General features: G+C 44.9%; 1 protein-coding gene across 4 annotated transcripts in view; it reads left to right on the forward strand.

Annotated features, from left to right (window-relative positions):
• Window positions 1-20,409, forward strand: part of LOC146204888 (leukotriene A-4 hydrolase) — a 72,174-nt gene that overhangs the window by 13,540 nt on the left and 38,225 nt on the right. For all 4 annotated transcript variants that reach the window (XM_084589590.1, XM_084589589.1, XM_084589593.1 and 1 more), the window contains exons 9-11: window positions 5,056-5,150; window positions 6,056-6,167; window positions 18,890-19,034. In XM_084589590.1, the coding sequence (XP_084445716.1) occupies window positions 5,056-5,150; window positions 6,056-6,167; window positions 18,890-19,034 (352 nt within the window). The remainder of the gene's footprint in view (window positions 1-5,055; window positions 5,151-6,055; window positions 6,168-18,889; window positions 19,035-20,409) is intronic.

A 20,409-nucleotide genomic window follows, 5' to 3' on the forward strand; every position in this document is an offset into this window, starting at 1 on the left:
GTTCTTTTCTTCAATAGACCTGTGTTCCGGCTACTGGCAGGTGCCGATGGCAGAGGCTGATCGCCCAAAAACCGTTTTCGTCATACCCGATGGGCTCTATGAGTTTAATGTCATGCCATTCGGACTGTGCAATGCCCCTGCCACATTCAAACGCATGATGGACAACCTACTTAGAGGGCTCAAATGGCACGCTTTCCTTTGTTACCTTGACGATGTTGTCATCTTTTCCCCAGATTTTCCATCTCACCTCCAGCGCCTTGACACAGTTCTGCAATGCCTGACCGATGCTGGTCTCCAATTAAATTTAAAGAAGTGCCGTTTCGGAGCACGGCAGCTAACCATACTCGGACATGTGGTCTCCAAGGATGGCGTTCTTCCCGATCCGGCAAAATTGCGCGCTGTAGCAGAATTTCCCTAGCCAGCTAATGTGAAAGAACTCCGCAGCTTCGTCGGCCTCTGCTCATACTTCCGCCGCTTCGTTCGCAATTTCGCCACAATCATCGACCCTCTCACCAAGCTTCTGTCCAGCCACGATCTTTCAGCCTGGTCTCCGCACTGTGATGATGTCTTCGCGACACTCCGCCACCTTCTGACGACTCCGCCAATCCTGCGTCATTTTGACCGTTCTTCTCCCACGGAAATCCACACTGATGCCAGCGGCGTCGGCCTCGGCGCAGTACTCGCTCAGCGGAAGTCTGGCTTTGATGAGTACGTTGTCGCTTGCGCAAGTCGGACCCTAACAAAAGCTGAAGCAAACTATTCCGTCACCGAGAAAGAGTGTCTCGCTATTCTCTGGGCAATAGCAAAATTTCGCCCCTACTTGTATGGCCGTTTTTTTGATGTTGTCACCGATCATCACTCCCTCTGCTGGCTGTCTTCTTTGAAAGATCATTCTGGTCGACTGGCCTGTTGGGCTCTGAGGCTCCAAGAATACGACATTAACGTCGTCTATCGCTCTAGCCGTAAACATGCCGATGCTGATGCTCTCTCTTGTTCTCCCTTGTCGTCTGAAGCCACTCCTGCTATATCCGTTCTACATCCCACCGACATGCCCACCGATATGACTTCCGAGCAACGCAAAGACGCATGGATCGCTTCACTCCTGGATTTTTTATCTGGCCGCGCTTCACGACCTCTTTGCCGCACTCTCCATCGCCAGTCTCACCATTTCGCCATCATAGACGAGCTCCTCTACCGTAGGAATTACCTTCCGGATGGTAGAAAGTGGCTGCTTGTAATTCCGACCCATCTACGCTCCGTTATTTGCTCCCATTACCACGGCGATCCCCAGTGTGCCCACGCCGGCTTATTGAAAACCTTCACTCGCCTGCGACAGCGGTACTACTGGTGTGGGATGTACCGTTATGTTCGTCGGTTCGTCCAGTCCTGCCAAGAGTGTCAGCGCCGAAAACACCCACCTCGCCAACCCGCCGCTCCTCTGCAGCCGCTGACCTGCCCAGCTCGGCCCTTTGAGCGTGTTGGAATAGACCTATACAGCCCGCTTCCTAGCAGATCAACAGGCAATCGCTGGATCATCGTTGCAATCGATCATCTCACACGCTACGCCGAAACGGCGCCTTTGACATCTGCTACAGTCCAAGACATTGCCTCCTTCATCCTCCATCACATAATTCTTCGCCACGGGGCTCCCAAAGAATTGCTGAGTGACAGAGGTCCCGCTTTCCTTTCTGAAGTTGTCGAAGCTGTTCTTAGAGAATGCAAAATCGTTCACCGCGCCACCTCCGCATACCATCTGCAAACAAATGGAATGGTTGAGCGTCTTAACCGCACCATGGGCGACATGCTAGCAATGTATGTCGCTTCCGAGTACTCCAACTGGGACCGCGTTCTTCCATTCGTCACATTCGCTTATAACTCTGCCACACAAGCAACCACCGGTTTCTCGCCATACTTCCTCCTGTACGGTCGTGAGCCCTCTTGTACCATGGACACCATTCTCCCTTACCGACCGGATTCTTCCGAATTCACGACTGTTTCACAAGCTGCAACTTATGCCGAAGAATGCCGCCAGCTTGCCCGGTCCTTCACTTCTCACGCCCAGCAACAGCAGAAAACCACCCGAGATCAATCTGCACTTCTTCCTACTTACCGTACAGACTCTTTGGTCTGGCTATGGGTGCCTTCCTGCAGTCCCGGCCTTTCATCCAAACTTCTGAGCAAGTATCAGGGCCCCTACCGTATTGTCAAGCAAACATCCCCCGTCATCTACCTCATCGAACCCCTTAGGCCATCCACTGACCACCGTCGTCGAAATCGTGAAATCGTACACGGTAACCGCCTGAAACCTTACTTCGATCCGGCCATCGTCATAGCGCCATGAGCCGCCAGGATGGCGTCTTTTCGCCCAGGGGAAGTTGTAAAACAGGTATTGGGCTCTGATATGTTCAGCGCCTGATGCTGAAGAGAACGACGACAAACATGTTCAACGCGTGTGACGGTCAGGAAAGAAAACGACAACGAAGCTCGCTTCGACGCTCGTACATGTGCTGACACAAGTCTCACGACTGATCGCAGAACGTTCCATTGACTGTCGACGACGTATCGCCCTGTTCAAGGTCTTCTACAACACTATTATTAAATTATTATGCACACTTGTATTTTACTGCGTAAATTAAAGATATAAAATAAAAACACTTGTTCATGTTTTTCTGTTGTAAACGCGCTGTGCACTTGTGCACGTGGCGTGGCGCTTCTCGGGTCAACCTTGCATGACGCTCGAAGGCCTTCGAGATCTCGATGGAGTTCTTAGCTGTTCCGTTGAATGGATAGACAATTGACTCAGTGGCCATTGAAAACGCCCATGTGGCAGGTTTTGGAGGCCTTCGAGTTGATAGACAATCGGTTCGAGGGCCTTCGAAATGCCCGTGTGACAGCGATATAAAGCATATCAATTTTTAGAGAGACTGTACAGAAAACTAAAGTAGTGTTAAACAGCCTTCGTTGGGAATAGCAATTTCTGTTTGGCAATGAGGTGCTGAAATTTGTAAAGGAATGCATCTTCTTAGGACAGGTAGTGTCCTCGGATCCAGACCACAAGAGTGAAATAACTGCAAGAAAAAGATTGGGATGGAGCACATTTGACAAGTACTCTAGTATCATGAATGGCAATTTACCAGTATCCTTCAAAAGTATACAACATTTGTATATAACATGGGGGTAGCGAAAAGGATTCAACTTAAATTGAGAACAACACAGCAAGCTATAGAATAGAAAATGATGGATGTAACATTGAGAGAATGAAGTGAGCATAGTGAGTCAGGGAAGAAATGCAAGTTGCTGACATTTTTGTCTAAACCAAGCAGAAGCAATGGGCATTAGCAGGACATATAATGTGCAGGCAAGGTAACTGATAGTCACTAAGGGTAACAACTGGATTCCATGAGAAGGCAAGCATAGAAAGAGGTGGCAGAAAGTTGATGATGATGAAAGCGGATGAGATTAGGCAGTCTGTGGGGATTAGGTGGCTGCTGCTGACACGGGACCAGATTAATTGGAAGGATATGGGAAAGACCTTTGCTCTACAGTAAATGTAATCAGACTGATGGTGATGATGTATATGAGTGCAGCAGCTAGTTGAACCAGGTGAGCATATGAGATTAGAAGGTTTGCACGGCTAAGGTGGCCACAGCCGGCACAGGAAAGAGTTAATGGGAGAAACATGGGAGAGGTCTTTGCCCTGCTGTGGATGGTAGTTAGGCTTCTGGTGTTTAAAATGATGGTTATAACAATTCCTTTAAGGCTCACTGAATCAACTCGTACACCAAACTGAGAAAGTAAAACATAAAAAGAACAGACTGGCACCTACGGATGCATCACCAAGCCAATATGGCTCAGTGCACTTTTTCTTTTTGTCGCTGCTCCCCCACCGTGGCTTGACAGTGGAGAAGTGAGGGGGATGGGAGTCAAATATGCCGTTGGCAAGCCAGTGACTGCCCCTTCCTAGTGACGTCACATGTGACAGGATGTTCAAAGGCAGAATTTGCTCAAGACCAGTGCCGGTGGTTGCCTCAAGGCATGGAAGTGTCAGTCTTTGTCAAAAGTGTAGAGCCCATGGGGTCTGCTTCTGAGCCACTTTGTGCGGCTTGTAATGCATTTCCAGTGTTCCGAATCTCTTGATGATAAGATGTTTTTTCCTACCTTCTCCAAAGGGAAGGACCTCCACTAATGCTAGATCAGTGCCACTACATGGCTCGGAAGCAAATCCTCTTGGCTCTTCACTTTTGACAAACGTAGTACATAGCTTAGCAGTTGTTATAATAGCTTGCATAAGATGCGTGCATTTCAGTTAGGATGTGCTCATTTGAAATTAAATTGTGTTTCCTTTCCTTTGTGGCACGCTTAACATATGTAATCCAGCACCACCTCTTTCATTGCAGTTTGAAGCAGTCTGTGAATTTTATTTTTGTTGAATGAGCCTTCAAGATCGATTCCTTGCTTTCGTTGGTCAGATTGCAACGCACATCAGAAAACAGTCGTGTAGTAAGAAGCATTCACAAAGGTCTTTCACACCTGTTCTTCTCTAAATAAGGCTTTCTGATGTGGTTGTTTATATTATGATTTTTTGGCATTTACCTGTGTTCAGTGACAGTGAACACAATTTTAGGGCTTCAGTACTGAATACAATTATGCTGACTACAATTTATGTGCAATTAAAATTATCTTCAGTGCAGAAAGTTTGGCTGCTGTCCCCAGTGTAGCTCAGAAGAACACTTTGAGTGTAAGCATCAATTTTCTTGGCAAATCACTTGCTACATTAACAGGACAGGAGCCACCCTGAATTGCAGTCGATTGTGCAGAATGCCTGGCCAATGAATGCCGCCCTTACCCAGGGTTTAGTTATTGTTGTTCAATGTGCATTATACCGTTCTTCCAAAAGGCACTCCAGTACAGGAGCTGTGAGAAATGAATTGCTCCTTTTGGCATCTACAGACGTCTTCCTCCTGTTGCTTGTTGAAACTGTCAAGAATGTGATATGAACCATTAAGCACCTCACCAGGTGCAATTAAAGATGTTTTCCTGCTGCTCTCTCTGCAGGCTGGAGACAAGTCTCTTGCTGACGTGGTTGCCCATGAGATAGCCCACAGTTGGACAGGCAACTTAGTCACAAACAAAACTTTTGAGCACTTCTGGTGGGTTCTTGCTGCAGCCGCTGCATTTCTCTGCTCTTCACATGCTATTCAAGATGCCTGTTCAGTTTTGCCTGTTCAGTTTGTGTCAGTTTTTTGCCCATAGCACCCACAAGCCAAGAGTAAAATTCTAACTTTACAGTGATTCAGTCAGATGAGCCTAAGATTCCAGTGGCCATTTGGCTTGTAAGCCTGTGTGGCTACACTTTTGTGCATGTGTTGTTTTGCTATGTGGCCAGGCATTGCTTTGTTTGGTACAGTGTGTGCTGCTCATTTTAAGATCGGCATGCTCTGTACATATGTTACTACTTGGTTACTCATCAAGCACAGCTGCACTATTGTTGGAAGCAGTGACTGTCAGGTACAGAAGCCTTGGGTGTTTTTTCTTATCTAACATTCCTTTGCATGCATGAATGCCTTGGGCAGCCAAATGCAAGCATGTCTGTTCTGTGAGCAAAGGAAATGAGACATTTTAATATTTTCGTTTTTCCCTCAAGGTCAATTGTTGGGCGAGTTGGTGACTTGGGTGTTTTTTCTTATCTAACATTCCTTTGCATGCATGAATGCCTTGGGCAGCCAAATGTAAGCATGTCTGTTCTGTGAGCAAAGGAAATGAGACGTTTTAATATTTTCGTTTTTCCCTCAAGGTCAGTTGTTGGGCGAGTTGGTGACAATGTTCCATATCCACAGCGCGATAAACGAGAGAAGAAAGAACATGTAACGACAAACACAGCGCTGTGTTTGTCGTTATATGTTCTCTCTTGTCTCGTTTATCGCGCTGTAGATATGGAATGTTTTTCCTTGAGACACTTGCTGTATGTAACTGCTTTTTAAGTAATGTTTGTAGATTTTTCTTTTAATCAGTCTATCTTACAGCATGCTGTTCTGGACATCTATACTTTTCTCAGGTTGAATGAAGGCTTCACCATGTTCTTGGAACGAAAGATTATCGGTCGCATGTTTGGAAATGAGATGAGGGAGTTCCAGGCATTGCGAGGCATTGAAGATCTGGAATATGCTGTAAGTATGTGTGTATCGTGACAGTCTGTAAGCATAAACAACTAATTGTTGGCATCTTGGTTGTAAAACTGTTAAGTATAGAACGTTTGATGTAATAGCTCTTCTTTTTTTTTCCCCAAGTACTGACCCATATCATGACCAACTGGTGATTTCCCTGCTATGTTCTCAAGATGTGCACTATGGACCACCAGTTGATTGCCCTTTTCCTACAGCTGCTTTCAAAGCTGCAAATAGATAGCTCTAGCCACGACTGGTCTCAATGCGCGCGCTCCCTCCCCTTTTACGGCGTGTGCAGGAAGGGGCAGTTGCCACCTATGGTCGCTATTCTCCGGGGCGCTGCAAGCCAACCCCGCTTCGCTCGATGGGGGCCGCTAAATGTTCTCGAGGTAGCCTCGGCGCGCTGTTTGAGACATTTGCCTAGAGTTGCTGAACGGCCGCTCCCAGCGCGTTGAGCAAGAACATGACAACCGTGTCTTATGCAGCCACGACGTGCAAGTGGGGGCTAGTATGTGGATCTGAAAACACTGAATTTGGCATTGTGTGAGGGTGCATAGTATCAGCTGGCACAGCTGGATAATTTGCGACTGACAGGAGTAAAAGTGAAGCAAGATATTTCAGTAAGAAACCAGCGTTAGCAACTATTTATTTTCCTCTTAAAGGCCGGCACAGTCAGTGTGGGTACTTGAAAGTGTATTTTGGCAATAACAGCATTTGCCGTTCCGAAAAGCTCAATTTGCTCTTACTGCGCAAAACACGCCTTATCAGACAGATCATTTGCTCTCTGAAATTCTGACATCTTTTCACAACACCTAAAAGGACTGAACGCAATAACAGGCATTGCCTGTATTGACATATACAACATTGTCGTGAGACTTAGAGTTCCAAGGGATATCAATTACAATCTGAAATGCTTTCGTGTTGGTTTGTGGATGAATCCGGATGGCTTGTCATTCTGGTCTGTTAATTTCTTTGTGTAGTTTACGAGAAGGATGCGGAGAAACTTTTCAGAGATGAGATGGGCTAATCGTTTGGCGTGACTCCGGTCAACACCTTCTGGGCAGTTTAGGAGGGGTGAATCTTCTAGATTTGGCTCAACTATTAGCTGCAAGGTTTCCAGAATCCTTGATCATGGGAGATCCTTGACTGCCTTTTCAAAAAAAAGATGAAATGGTTTCCAGGAGAGCTAGAAACTCTGGCTTCGGATAGTGTAGTTCACCATTCTCTTGTGCGTGCAGAAGTTTGTACAGAGGACTGCTGGTCTTGTTTGTCGTCACAAGCATGACGCAAGCGTCACACCCAAGATCGCTTATAAGCTTCGCGATATATCCACCTACATAGACCAAGCCTGAATAAGTAACAGACGCAGGTGAAGCTGGAAGATGTGCTCGCAAAGCTTTCAGTTCTTGAATCACATCGTGAGGAACACAGGCGGCTGCTTCTTCTGCGCCTTCACCTTGTACAGCGACTCCTGTGGATGGTAATGCTTTTTTCTTCACAATGTGGTCCAAAGCTGTTGTAACAGCTCTTGCGTCCAGCGCGTCATTACCTCCACACATGAAGCGCAGTTTTCCGAACAATGCCTTGATAGGGTCGCTGTTAAATTTCCTTGTCAGGATGTAGTTGATGCCTCTTCTTAGCAGAAATTGGGTCACCTCTATAGTAGATTTCGTGCTGAATAGTAGAGCACTGTACGTTTCTTCTGTGAAGTTCCCAACGCCAGTGGCAATGGAACATTCCTGAATTTTTTTCATGTAGCTGCAAAACTCATTTTGCAGTCACAGTAGACGTTCATCGTCCTCTTTCGAGATCGGCATTTTGCAGCCACTTCCATTATATGTCGTGTCATTAATATCGAACCATTTCTTGATCACTTTCATGAAGTTGATAATCGATGTGGCATCCTTGAAAGGGAAGAGAGGAGAGCTGACTCGTGAGTTCTGCTGGAGATGTTCAAGGACAGCAGTTACTTGAGGCGAAAACACCTGCACGGCGCGCAACATGTTCATTTTTTCGAGGTTCGACGGGTACACATGTTTTCTCGTCAAATTTCTCGCCAACTTTATCGACATGTCCTTCTGATGCTCATAAAGTTTCTTGACAAATGTTCCACTGATGACTCCAGTGTCGTCTGTGAGCTCCCGTTCCAAAAATTGGCTGCGGATGTTCTTCAAAACATGGCAAGGATCGAAGCTTTAAAAAATTTCTCGTTCATCGTCGTGAGGATGCTTCACTACAGTTGACAAAGAACCATTTTCCGTGAGTTTGAACATGGTTCTGTTCGCTGAGTAGTTGTCGGTAACGATGCGAACCACTACAAAGTCGCATTCCTCAGCTGCAGCGATGACGTCCTTCGTCCATGTATACAAGTCTCTCCCGCTCAGTTGCTTGGTGAAATAGTATGAACACGGGACCTTGTAGGAGCTGGCCACTCCATGGAGCACGAAACACAGGACACGGTTAGCAAGTGTTCCGTTCTTGGTACGCGGTGCACCCTTTTCCGGCTTGTCTTTCACCCCAATTATATGTCAGACTTCTGGTCGTATATGCACTTTGGCTTTATTGCAGCTTCATCTATTATTAATGAGGCCATGTGCTGTTTGTGGCTGAGAAAAGAAGCCTCGTGAACCAACCTTTCTTTCATGGCACCACTCATTCCTGAAGAAGTTGAGCTGGGACCGACATAGTGCTGCAGTGTGCACTTATGTGGCAGTGTCAGCAGATTGGTACGGGCATGATCATAGCCTTTTTGAGAAAGAAAGTGCCATATGATACACTGTCTGAACACTTCTTTGGGATAAGGCTGGAATTTCTTCTGGTATCCGTCAACTTGGTGAAACAGGAAAACAGCCTTTTTCTCCCCCTTTTCTGCGTCTGAAGCAATATTTTTCAGAGCTGAGTAACGTTTGTCGTTTCGATATGAGGAGATCACCTTCCCCTCTGCTTCTAATTGCTGCTGCGCTTTTGAGCAGTTGGAGCGATAGTATGCTACCTGCGAACGAAGCCTAGATATCATTAAAAGGTATCGACTTGCTCACTGTGCATCGTTGTTTCTTGTTTGAGTGCCTATGGTAGCTCTCTGCTTGGTCTCACGCTCCGGCGACTCTAGCACTGCACCCTCTCATTCTGGCTCTGCCTTTCGTTTTGATGGTTTCCTAGAAGGAGCAGTGTCTCGAACTTTTGGGGTCCTATGCACTTTTTTCGCACTGGGTGCTAGGTAAGAAGGACATCCTTCAAATACGGTTGGCAGTGCACCGGGAACCAGTTTTCTTATCTTGCTGTCACTGACGTAGTCACTCTCCAAAAAGTGCTTGCTACATACTGTAGTCGACGGTGATCTGTCATTAATGACGAGATTTTCCTGAGAAATGTTTCTTTGCCATTTGGCGCACAGTTCCTGGTCAACTGGAAACTGATGAAACGACACACCGGGAGTCTTCCTGGATCGCGACTGACAAAGCGGCACACAACAGTACACAATAGCCACCAACACGCGCAGCTTCACTTCACAAGTTTTTGGGGCGAGTACCCATGAAAACTCTAAGGCAAAAACTTACTGAGAAACGTGATGTTCTCAGCAGGGCGCTAAAATCTTGAACCACACAGGAAACTTTTCGTCCACGCACACAGCGGCAAAACCAACACGAAAAAAAATGGGCTCACATGCGCGCCGACTTGCTTCTCAAAACGTGCTCCGACGCCGCCGCAGCACCCCTAGCATGGGTTAGAGTTGGCTCGCAGTGCCCTCTCGCGGAGACCAGCGGTGGCGAAGCGCAGAAAAAAATCCATTGTCCCCTCGGCGTCTGCTCAGGCCGTAAGGGAGGGAGCGCGCGCATTGAGACCGGCCGTGCTCTAGCGAAGCTTGCATTTACGTTCAGCATGGGCTTTTTGAAACTTGTTGAATATTCCGAGCACCCTGTCATAACTCTCAAGAATTAGCTTTACACTGCGGACCAGATAAGTATTGGCCAGGCCTGGATGCCTTTCATTTTGAAAAACTTTCAGTGCTTTCAGTTTTTTAAACAGAAAGCACAGACTTAAGTGTACTAAATCCCTAGTACTAAATTTGAAGTCCATTTTAAACAAGTATATCCTTCATATGATGTATTGTAGATATCTACACAAATAAATTGTTAAAAAGCACACAATAGCGCTGCAACTATTTTGTTACTATGCATGTGTAGCATGGGTTACAAGTGGCCCATAAACGTTGTGCACTATTTCAAAGCTGCCAGTGCACTTTCCATCTTTTTAGGATATCAGTTACTTATTTATTTACAATACCTTACAGCCTCCAGGGAGGCATTGTGTAAAGGGGGTGGAGTATAGATATGTACATATTATAGTACCAGAAAAAGCTGCAAAATTTTTAGCAGCAAACACTTAATGAGGACAGAATACTAAGTATTTATTGCCAACACAACAGCCAAGCAGAACAAATAACACCACATGGATCAAAATATTTAAAACAGGACATATATAAAAAGTAGCTAGGCAGTAAAACGCGTGCATATCTACAAAAATGGAAATAGTAACAAGCTAGCAACTACCTGAGATACGAAAGAGGAAGATAAACGAATGTGAAAGTCGTGGCTCCCACATATAGAATGGAACATCTATAGCTCTGAGGTGCGATTCAGTTTGGAAGTCCGAGAATTTAACGAAGTTTTTAGTAGGGGTGTACGAATATTTGAAGTTTCAAACAGCATTTGTTTTCCACTTTGCACCACACTTGCACTGTTCAAATTGCTCACAATTATTATTGTGAATTATTATTGCGACTTCAATTATCTGACTTGTGGCTGCTGCACGCTCTCGAGTCAGATAACGAAGTGCAGCACCACGCAGCATGTCAGCCTGTCTAGCCACGATGCAGTCGACAACTGGCTCTGAACTTGGCTGCCATCAACTGTCTCGTTTTGCATCATCTTGCCCATGCACACGGAAGTAATCTGCTTGTGGAGGATAGTAGGCGTCCTGGCTACCTGTGCAACCCGCATGCAATGCTACTGTTTTGTTTTTTAAGAACCTAGAAGGTACGCATCTTAGGCCGCAGTGTTCAAGGAAAAAAAAAAAGTCGAAGCTAACCTACGTAACCGCATCTTGTACAGTGCAGGCATGATTCCTGCTTTATTGTCAGTGCCTGATAGACCTTGCAGATATAGCAAATTGTACTGGTGATGGGCAAAAAAAAAAAAAAAAAACACACATTGTCAATATCTGTTTCTTTTCCTAGGTGTTTTTTGTGGAAAAACGTGCTTTTTTTAAATTTCAACTATATCTGTGTATTAAAATTTGAAGTTATTCGAAATTATTTTTATTTGCGACCACTTTTTATTATTCATATTCACTTTGCTCCCAAGTAACTGTCATTTGACTTCTTCTGGCCATGGTTCACAGAAGTTTTCATCTGTGCTTGGCAGTGCTGTCAGTTTTTAATATTCGAATTTGCTTTGCAGCCAGAATTTTGCTACTTTTTTCAGTTCTGGGTTTTAGTAATTATTAACTTATTGAAGGAATTGCTAAATTACTCTTGAGATCGAGCAATTTTTCTAGGCTGCTTTTCTCTTTAGAGTACAGTTTCATTCGAACGTGCATAAGTATGTTTGGTCTCTTGTTTTGAGCAAGCAACTTTGATTTAAATCCAGTGGCCCATAAAGAGTGCTGCAAGTGGCATGGTGTGATCAGTGGCCTGCTCATTTACGAAAACATCATCAAGCTGCTGCGGCTGCACCTCTACTGGAGTTATGCCTGCTTTCTTTTTCTGGTCTTGCTTTACAATGCTTGCTTTTATCTCCTGCAGCTTTGCTGTTGTCTTTACTACTTTTTTTATTTTACGAATTTTCTTGTGTATTACTGTTCCACATGTTTACTCTTTGTGCGTGTGATGGAGAAGCGCTTTTACTTAGCTGGCATGTTTGTGCTTTTTAGTATTTCGTAATGAAATTATTTGCAAATAATTGCTTTTCTAAGCCATCGAAAAAGAGATTTTTTTTTTCGTGATGCAGAAAAGATTTTTTTTGTAGCTTATTGTAGTGGTAAGCCAGAGCACTGAAATTTCAGGTTTTTTATGCAGTAGAGCAAACATCTTTTTTTATATTTCAGTCGGAGTACTTTTCTTTTTTGTGTTATAAATGTAACACTAACAATTTATCTTCAAAGTTTGTGTTGACAAATGAAATTGCACATTAGTGCCTTAAATTTATATCTGAAATTCACACTGTAAATTCATTCAGCTTCATTTTTATTTTTTACATGTTAATGTACTGACACCAATTTTCAACAAAAGTGCTGAAACAGTGGCTGCGTTTCGAAGCCTCGAGTTTGCTGTCACAAATGCAGAGTTTTTGTCTGCCTAAGTACTGCAAAGGCCTGCTACTACGAATTTCACACCAGAAATGAGCAGCCGTTGAGGCAGGCAAGCTGAGAAGCAATGAAAATATGTGTATATAGCCGACATATATTTAGCTCTTTCTAGGTTTTGATTATTTTTGACGAAGTACTTGGCGAAGACTCTTCCTGTAAAGGGCACCATCTGTTTGTCAATACTGCTTTTTGCAAGGGGTTCCAATCTAAGGCATCTACTTCTGAAAGCATCAGTTACTGTTGCCAATTTTCAAAGTTCCTTTTTGAGTGAATTCTGCGGAGCATCGACGCCAGTGACATGTAGTGCTGCTCGGAGCTTGAAAAGTCATTTGGAGGGAATTGCGTCAACAGTGCATGAAATTCTTGTCTTGCCAATACATTCGGATCCTCAGAAATTTCAAGACTGCCATGCATATCATAATGCCAATGAAAATTCGTATTTCTTCCCATGTGGCATTTAGGTCGATTCCATCTCTTTCCAACGTATAAACGTTGGTGAAATGTTCTAGGTCGTAAAAAAAAATTATCTTAGAAGAATTTCATAAAGGGGCCTAGCAGCTCAAGAGTAGATGATCTTCGGTTCAATGGGCAGCTGCGCACGGAGTTCACCCCATGAGAATTTCTTCCCAATCCACTTCACAGGGGTTCTGTTTCTTTCTGTTTGGTGGTGGCTAAACATTCTCTTCATCATTGCTGATGCTGTGGTCTATTTGCAAAGAACCTTCATCTGAAGCAGTCTAGAATGAGATGGAGTATTAAATAAGTGTAAAAGCTGAAAATTGTTTTTGTGATAGAGAGGCTTACTAACCACATTTCAGCAGGTTCTTCGAATTCACTGTTTGAGCAGTCTTAATCTGAAATGTTCCCGTCAGCTATTCTAGCCTGAGCCACTGCAATTGATGCCTTCAGGCAGCTTACTGAGTGCTCTCTAGCACCTAAAATGCATAGCATATACATATAAGCTGCGCACTGCCACTTCGAAATGAAATAAACCAAAATAGCAACGTTATGTGAAAAGGCAGCCATCAGGCGCCACATGTACACATGCATTTTTCACTACAGGAGAGAGAGTCATATTTAACGAAAACCGCAAAACCTTCACACTTCCAAAAAGTTACAGCCTAAAGCGTTGAGCTGTTACAAACACCATTTCCATCACGGCATGTTACACCTCTAGAAAGAAAAATAATCGCAATGCACTCACATATAGGTCCATAGCTGGTGATGGCATCTATTTTGACTGCGCTTCTGCTTAAAGGCGCATGGACTAGATGGCACTAGTAGTCCATTCAGAAGGCAGTTTCGAGTACTCTCGTCACTTCTCGGCCCATTTGAAACAAGGATGAGAGTGAAGAGTGGCGCAAAAGTTGATGTGTACAATTCTACACACCGCCGCTGCAGGGGATATTTGAACTAGTTTACAGGTTTATCACTTCCATCGTATAGAAAGGTAGTGTTCTTTTGCACCAATTTTGATCAAGCACATTCCTCGCAAAAGAAAAAGCCTTAAAACCTTGCTGCAGTTCAATGATAATTCATGATGTGACACTTGGTGCAGAAAAGTGTAAAAAAAGATGCTCTGGAATACCCCGAGACAGTGAAAATGTCTTTTAATAAGCTCGCATTTCACACTTCACTTATTTGGTTGGTTATGAAAAATTACTTTTTATCAGGAAAGCGGGAGGGAAGAGCGCAGAAATGCAGAATGGGTCAATGCAGGGAGAAAGTGCTCAGAATGCTGCCTGCAAAAGCACTGCAATACAAGATCTGCCAGTCTCTATCAACATACTTCTCAGACTATAGAGCATTCATTGTAACCATTCCGTAATGTTGGCAATTTTATAATACCATTATGCAGTTACTGCTAACCACTTATGAGTTCATTGCAATTTTTTGCTTGCCTTTCAGTTATAGCACCATTAATGTGCAACAGAGGCAGTGACGTGGCAGCACAGTATGCGTTTGTGACAGCTATAAAAGGCAGGGAATATGCAAGCCAGATGGCTTTGTATGTGCACAGTAGGGAGATGCAATGCTGCAGTGTTTTTGAATGATAGTGTGGTATGGCACAATCAAAATTAGGTACAGCAAGTCGGGTCAAAAATCATAAAATAGTTCGCTATACCTGAAATTCATAGTATAAAATTTTACCAAGAACTCGCATAGAAGTGCAGTTTAGTTAGTGAAAAGACAACAACCGAGAGAGACTTTCTTCCTGAAATTTTAGCACTCTTTCAAAGCTGCTCACAACAATTCTGGAGGCTGAAACAAAAATGACTGTTAAATTTTGATTATGTTGGCTTCCCTACGAATAGTCTTGCATGAAAAGTTGGACAGAAGACCGGATGCTATTGCTGTGTTCACCGTTTCTGTGACAACCGGCATGAGCACAGGACGGCTGCTGTAAGGCTGCAACTGACCGTGCTGCTGCTTCCACGGCGCTATCGATGAGTGTAAAAAGTGTGAGCAGGGGCTGACTGCCTGGCTACTAAAAGCGTTCATGCTGCCTTATATCTAGGGGTTGCAGTTTTCGGTTTTTATTTTCTGAGAATTCGGCTTACTTTTTTCGGTGTTTATTTACAAACACAACTTCCTTTTTTTTTTTTTTTTTTTCGGGTAATATTATTTTCTGCTGAAGAAATATCGTTTTTTTTTTTTCGGTTAGATAAAGGCATCCGTGTACAGTTAAAAGTGACATAGTGTACATTTTGGCTTTTTTTTTCTTGCATGCACGTTTATTTAATGTACAGTTTGTCATATATACAGCTAAAATGTTGGAAGAAAATATTATTGCCATGATGAAAATTAACATTTAAGACAAAACGCATATATAAGATTAATTCACACGTTTGACAAACGAGTAACTGAAATATTATTACGATCAAATTTTTGCATAAATCAAATCACTTAAAAACAAACGCCCTTCTTTCTGCTTGTGTCTGAGAAGTGTCACGTGGCAAGAAACTGGCGGGCTTTGGTCTCTGCGATTTCCTGGATACACTTGCGCTGCAAATTATCTGGTGTGTCCATCGCCCCTCGAAATGCCTGCCTTGCTGGAGGCGCCCCTTCTGGAACGCTTGACATGTCTATGAGGGTCGGGAAGCACGGCTACCATTCTTTCCCCATTCATGAGACCATGAACAATGCCTCAAAACCCTCAACCGCTGTACTTAAACCGACGATCCCACTGTGTCAAATCATATCCATGGATTGAACAATGTTGTAATTTTCTCCCGTCATCGAGAGTTCACAGTGTGCATGAAAAGGTACTGACCTTTTTCGGTTTAAACCGAACCTTTTAAAATGTTTTCGGCATACCTTTATTGGTGTTTTTCGTTAAACCAAAAAGCCCAAACCCTATTTATATCCCATGGTACTGTTGGCAAGTTCAAGATAGGGTTAGTGTATAGGCTCCCTATAGGAGCCAGAGTTGCGCTTAAGTCTGCCATATTACTCTCCCAAGCATCGAAGTTATCAGTGGAAGTTGCAGCTCTTGCATGCAAAAGGTATGCTTGTTGCAGTGTTTAGTGTGGCTGCAGGGTCAAACCACTTACAGTAAAATCTCGGTGATACGAATTTCGGGATGATACGAATTTGCGAAATTCCCCGGCCAGAGTGCATTGTGTACAATGCACTCTGGCCGCGCCACTACGGATCATACGAATGCGCGAACTGCGACCGCAACCTTGAGCACTACGCACTGCCCGCACGTCATTGACTCCGCAATCGCCAGCCGTGCTGTATATACCCATCACCAGCAGTTCGCGGGGACGCATGGTCTGCACCTTGCCGACGTCGCGAAAAGCTTTCAGCGGCGCGTGGCCCACAAACCGCAGACGTCACAACTGCCGTAGCCGGTGGCAGCGAGTGCGCACGGACCGGACATCATTGGCTTCGCGATCTGGGAGCAGTTTGCGGTGCCACACGGCCCACATGTTGCCATCTCCAGTCATGCTGTACGCGCCGCAAGAAGTATGCGGAGGTGACTGGCATCGTGATCGTTTTCCACGGCGCGAAAATTTTGCAGTGGCGCACGGCCGTGGGTAGTAGTCGGCGGCGGATGGGCCGCACATCGTAGACCTCGCGACTGCTAGTCACACTGTACGCAACACGAGCAGTCTGCGGTGCCGCGCAACTGCCGCGTCGCCATTTCTTGTCGTGCTGCACGCGCTGTGGGAAATCCGCGGAGGCACGCAGCCCGCACGGCGCCGACGTTGCGATCGCCTGTCGCGCTGTGTGCGCCGCGAGTGGCGAGCTGTGGCCGCGTAACCGTAATAAACCTTTTCGGATGGAAACAGATATGCGCGACTGCTTTTCCCATGCTTCTGCATACTTATTTTCTTTCGTTTCCATAATACGAATGTTCGGATGATACAAATTTTTTCGCGACCCCGTGAGATTCGTATCACGTTGGTTCTACTTTATCTTGTGCTGCAAGCTTGCTTTATTCTAGCCAAAATGTCGTTGCAGTGAAGGATACAATGTGTTGGCTGCACCGAGATCTATCGCAATAAGTTATGACCAAAATACTCGCAGTGTGGAAGCCACCATATGTTGTTAACCACACAAGTGCTTTCTTTTTAACAGTTAGAGGAAACTTATCATTGAAACTGGAATTTTTGATACAAAAATGTTTTTTCAATGAGTATGTACAGGGCCGTCCACTTTTGATGCGAGCAAGAATGCTTCCTTCAAAGCGCCATTATGTCCGAGGTAGCCGCACATCGAAGCAAAGTGGCGCAGGCTCAAAATGACCTGGAGGCGCAGCTTCGCATATTTGGTGACATTGCTCAGAGGCAATGGCGCTCTGAAGAGAGGATGCTTGTTCGCACTAAGAGTGGACGACCCTGTAGGTCCATGCTCTAACAAAATAAAGTGTCGCAAAGCACGAGAAGAGTTAGGAGGAACTTTCTTCAGCACTTTGGTGCTAAGTGATGCGGAGGTATTGCCTTCTCCGCAGTGTATGGATGCTTTTAAGCCATGTGATTGCTTTTGACAAATAGAGGCATGAGCAGTGCACAGAAAATAAATGTGAAACTTTGGCTCTTATAGGGAGCCTATACAGTAACTCTAGTTCAAGAGAATTCACCATGGTGTGAATTCTGCCTGCCATCCAAATGGGCATAGCTTGGCACTTGATATGTCAGTTTTGTGGCAAACCTTGTTCACTGTATGAAGTAAGAATTGCATGTGTTTGTTAAAAATATTGCGTAATAACTTGACATAGCCAACAATTCCTAATATCCTTGTTCATTATATTGGGGCTTGACTGTATGTATGGTTTAACATCTCAGAGTTGCACATGGACAGTGACAGATGCTGTAGAGCAGCGCTCTGAATTAATTTAGGCCAGCTGGGGTTCTTTAATGTGTACCGGCATTGCACAGCACATGACCAGTTTTGTATTTTAGTTCTGTTGAAATGGTGGCCAATGGAAATACAAAAATGGCCTTGTGCTGTGTGGTGTCAGTTATGGTTAAGGACGTGTTTTCGTTTCAGTCCCCCCCCCCCCCCCCTTTATTTCACATGCGTGTAAATACTAGTGGTTGGCCCCTAACAAAAATAGGATACAAGTTCTTTTACATGGTTCTTCTTACAACGTGATCTTGGTTTCGCTCTTTTGTTTCATAACATTTAAGTTTGGGTGTAATGAGGTGAAAGAATCCTGGCTGAGCCTAGACTTGAGCATATACCACAAGAAGCAAAGATGTTTGCTATAAAACCACTGCAGAACACTATGACTATGCACCATGCCTACAAGGAGAGGGAATCGTGCCTACTTATGGCATTCCACACTGCCAAGGACAGCAAAATGACTAAGCCGCCCACTCAATTAGCTGCAGAATCCTGACTTAGTGAGGTGACTGCACTTCATCAGGAGTACTACTGTGCTTACAGATTTATGTGCACAGTGAACTACCCAGGCTGGTCTGAATATGAAACCATGTGTCATGATGCCTATCGCCAACACTAATGCCCACACTAGTACTTGGTTTCTCGCCGTTTGGTTTCTGCCTGAGGCCACAGTTTACAGTGCCTCACTGCGGTGGTGCAGTAGTTAGGGCACTCAACAGCTGTGCTCAAGGATGCGCAATTAAATCCCGATCATGGTGGCCCTTTTTCGATGGAGGCGAAAAGCTAGGTGCCCTTGTTTATGTGATGTCGGTGCAGATTAAAGAACCCCAGGTGGTCGAAATTTCTGGAGCCCTCCACTACGACATCCCTCATAGCTTGAGTCGCTTAGGGACATTAAACCCCATTAAACCAAGCCAGGTACTGTTTACAGCAAACTCCTTTATAATGGGTTATTTGTGAAGCCAACTTATCTGCCTGTTCTTTTTTGTCATGCACATGAACAGGTGGAGACGTTAGGCGCAGACAACCCCCTGACATGCCTGGTTCCCTGCCTTACTGGTGTCCACCCTGATGAAGCCTTCTCCAGTGTTCCCTATGAAAAAGGGCACACTTTCTTGTACTACCTGGAAACTCTGCTTGGAGGGCCAGGTTGGAAAAGCTTAACTTCCTGAAGTATTGTTGAAAGGAAGTGGTGGCCTGGTTATGGGATACATTGCTTTGTCAGCTAAAAATTGTTGTAAAATAATTTTCCTATGGTTTATTTCTCTCTCTTTTTACACAGCTCTGATGCTTTTTGCTTAAAACTTAGAAGTGCTCTGAAAGGCTAGTTTTGCCAATCAGGATGGTAAACTTACTGTTGCAATGCCTGAACTGTATTACTTGAACTACTGTGTGCCTACTGAGCAACTATGGGCTGCTTACCTTTGCTTTGTGTGTATTGTGTTTGTTGTATTGCTGCAGAACTTTACTGTGTCACCATTTCTTTTTTGTGGAAATGCCATGTCCGAAGCTGTTAGCTCAAGTCATTTTGAGTTCTGTAAGCAGAAGTCCAAAGTTTTTCTTGCAGGCATTGCCGTAAAAACCTGCATATAATACGAGGTGTAATTTTGGGATAGCAGAAACGGAAAAAAAAAAAGTTTTCATCCGTGTATAATGCGAGAGAGGAAAGATCAGTAAAAGTATTTATTTGCACTACATTTCGCAGTTGCCTCACAAGGTGTATGCGCTCCGCGCTTTCGTGAACAACGCCGCCCCGCATCAGGCACCGAATAATGCCACAAACCTTCAGGTGCCGGTCCTGATTCGCTTCCCGTCTCGTGCTTGCACGCTTGATCGGAGAATTTCACGCTCCGTAAGAGCAGCTCACATTTGCTTCAGAAATCGTGTAAGCCAAATGGTCTTCAGTTTGTTCTAAAACCAGTAGGCCACTTCCAGCTCGGGTTGCGAACAGCAGCATACGGGCTGCCGGCTGGCTCTTTGCGTCAATCACAGCACGCGGGCGCACGCCATATGCACCAAAGAAGTGTTCTCAGATTTGAGGGTTCGGCATTTGTCGTCATCCGGTTATTGTTTGCCGAGAGTTCCTTGCTAAAGACATCTTCCTCTTCAGTACCTTTAAACGCGTTCAGTATCCCGCACTTCTCGGAGGCACGACTGACACACCCCTTGGGAATGCTGCTCGAGCGTCCACAATTCGGCTGGTAGAGCTTGGCCAGCATAGCTGGAATGGTCCGTCAGAGTCCCATGCAACGTGCCGAGTGATCCTTTGATACATTGCACGACGTGCAAATGATAACTCACTGGTCGCGTGTGCGTTGCGGGCACCATGGTCGCGATGATCGCAGAGTCACTGTGGTGAAACCAGAACTTGTTTCACCAGTCAGCCGACGCCACTGCTAGATAGCGCCTCCTCTAGCTGGAAGCCGTATGCTCATGGCGCTGATTAAAAAGAAGGCCGGAACTGTGAATTTAGGCTGAAATCTGTTTGGACCCACACATAGTAAAAGCAGAAATTGACATAATA

This window comes from Amblyomma maculatum, chromosome 1 (assembly GCF_055883805.1).
Source record: "Amblyomma maculatum isolate TAMU_Amacu chromosome 1, ASM5588380v1, whole genome shotgun sequence".
Lineage (NCBI taxonomy): Eukaryota > Metazoa > Arthropoda > Arachnida > Ixodida > Ixodidae > Amblyomma > Amblyomma maculatum.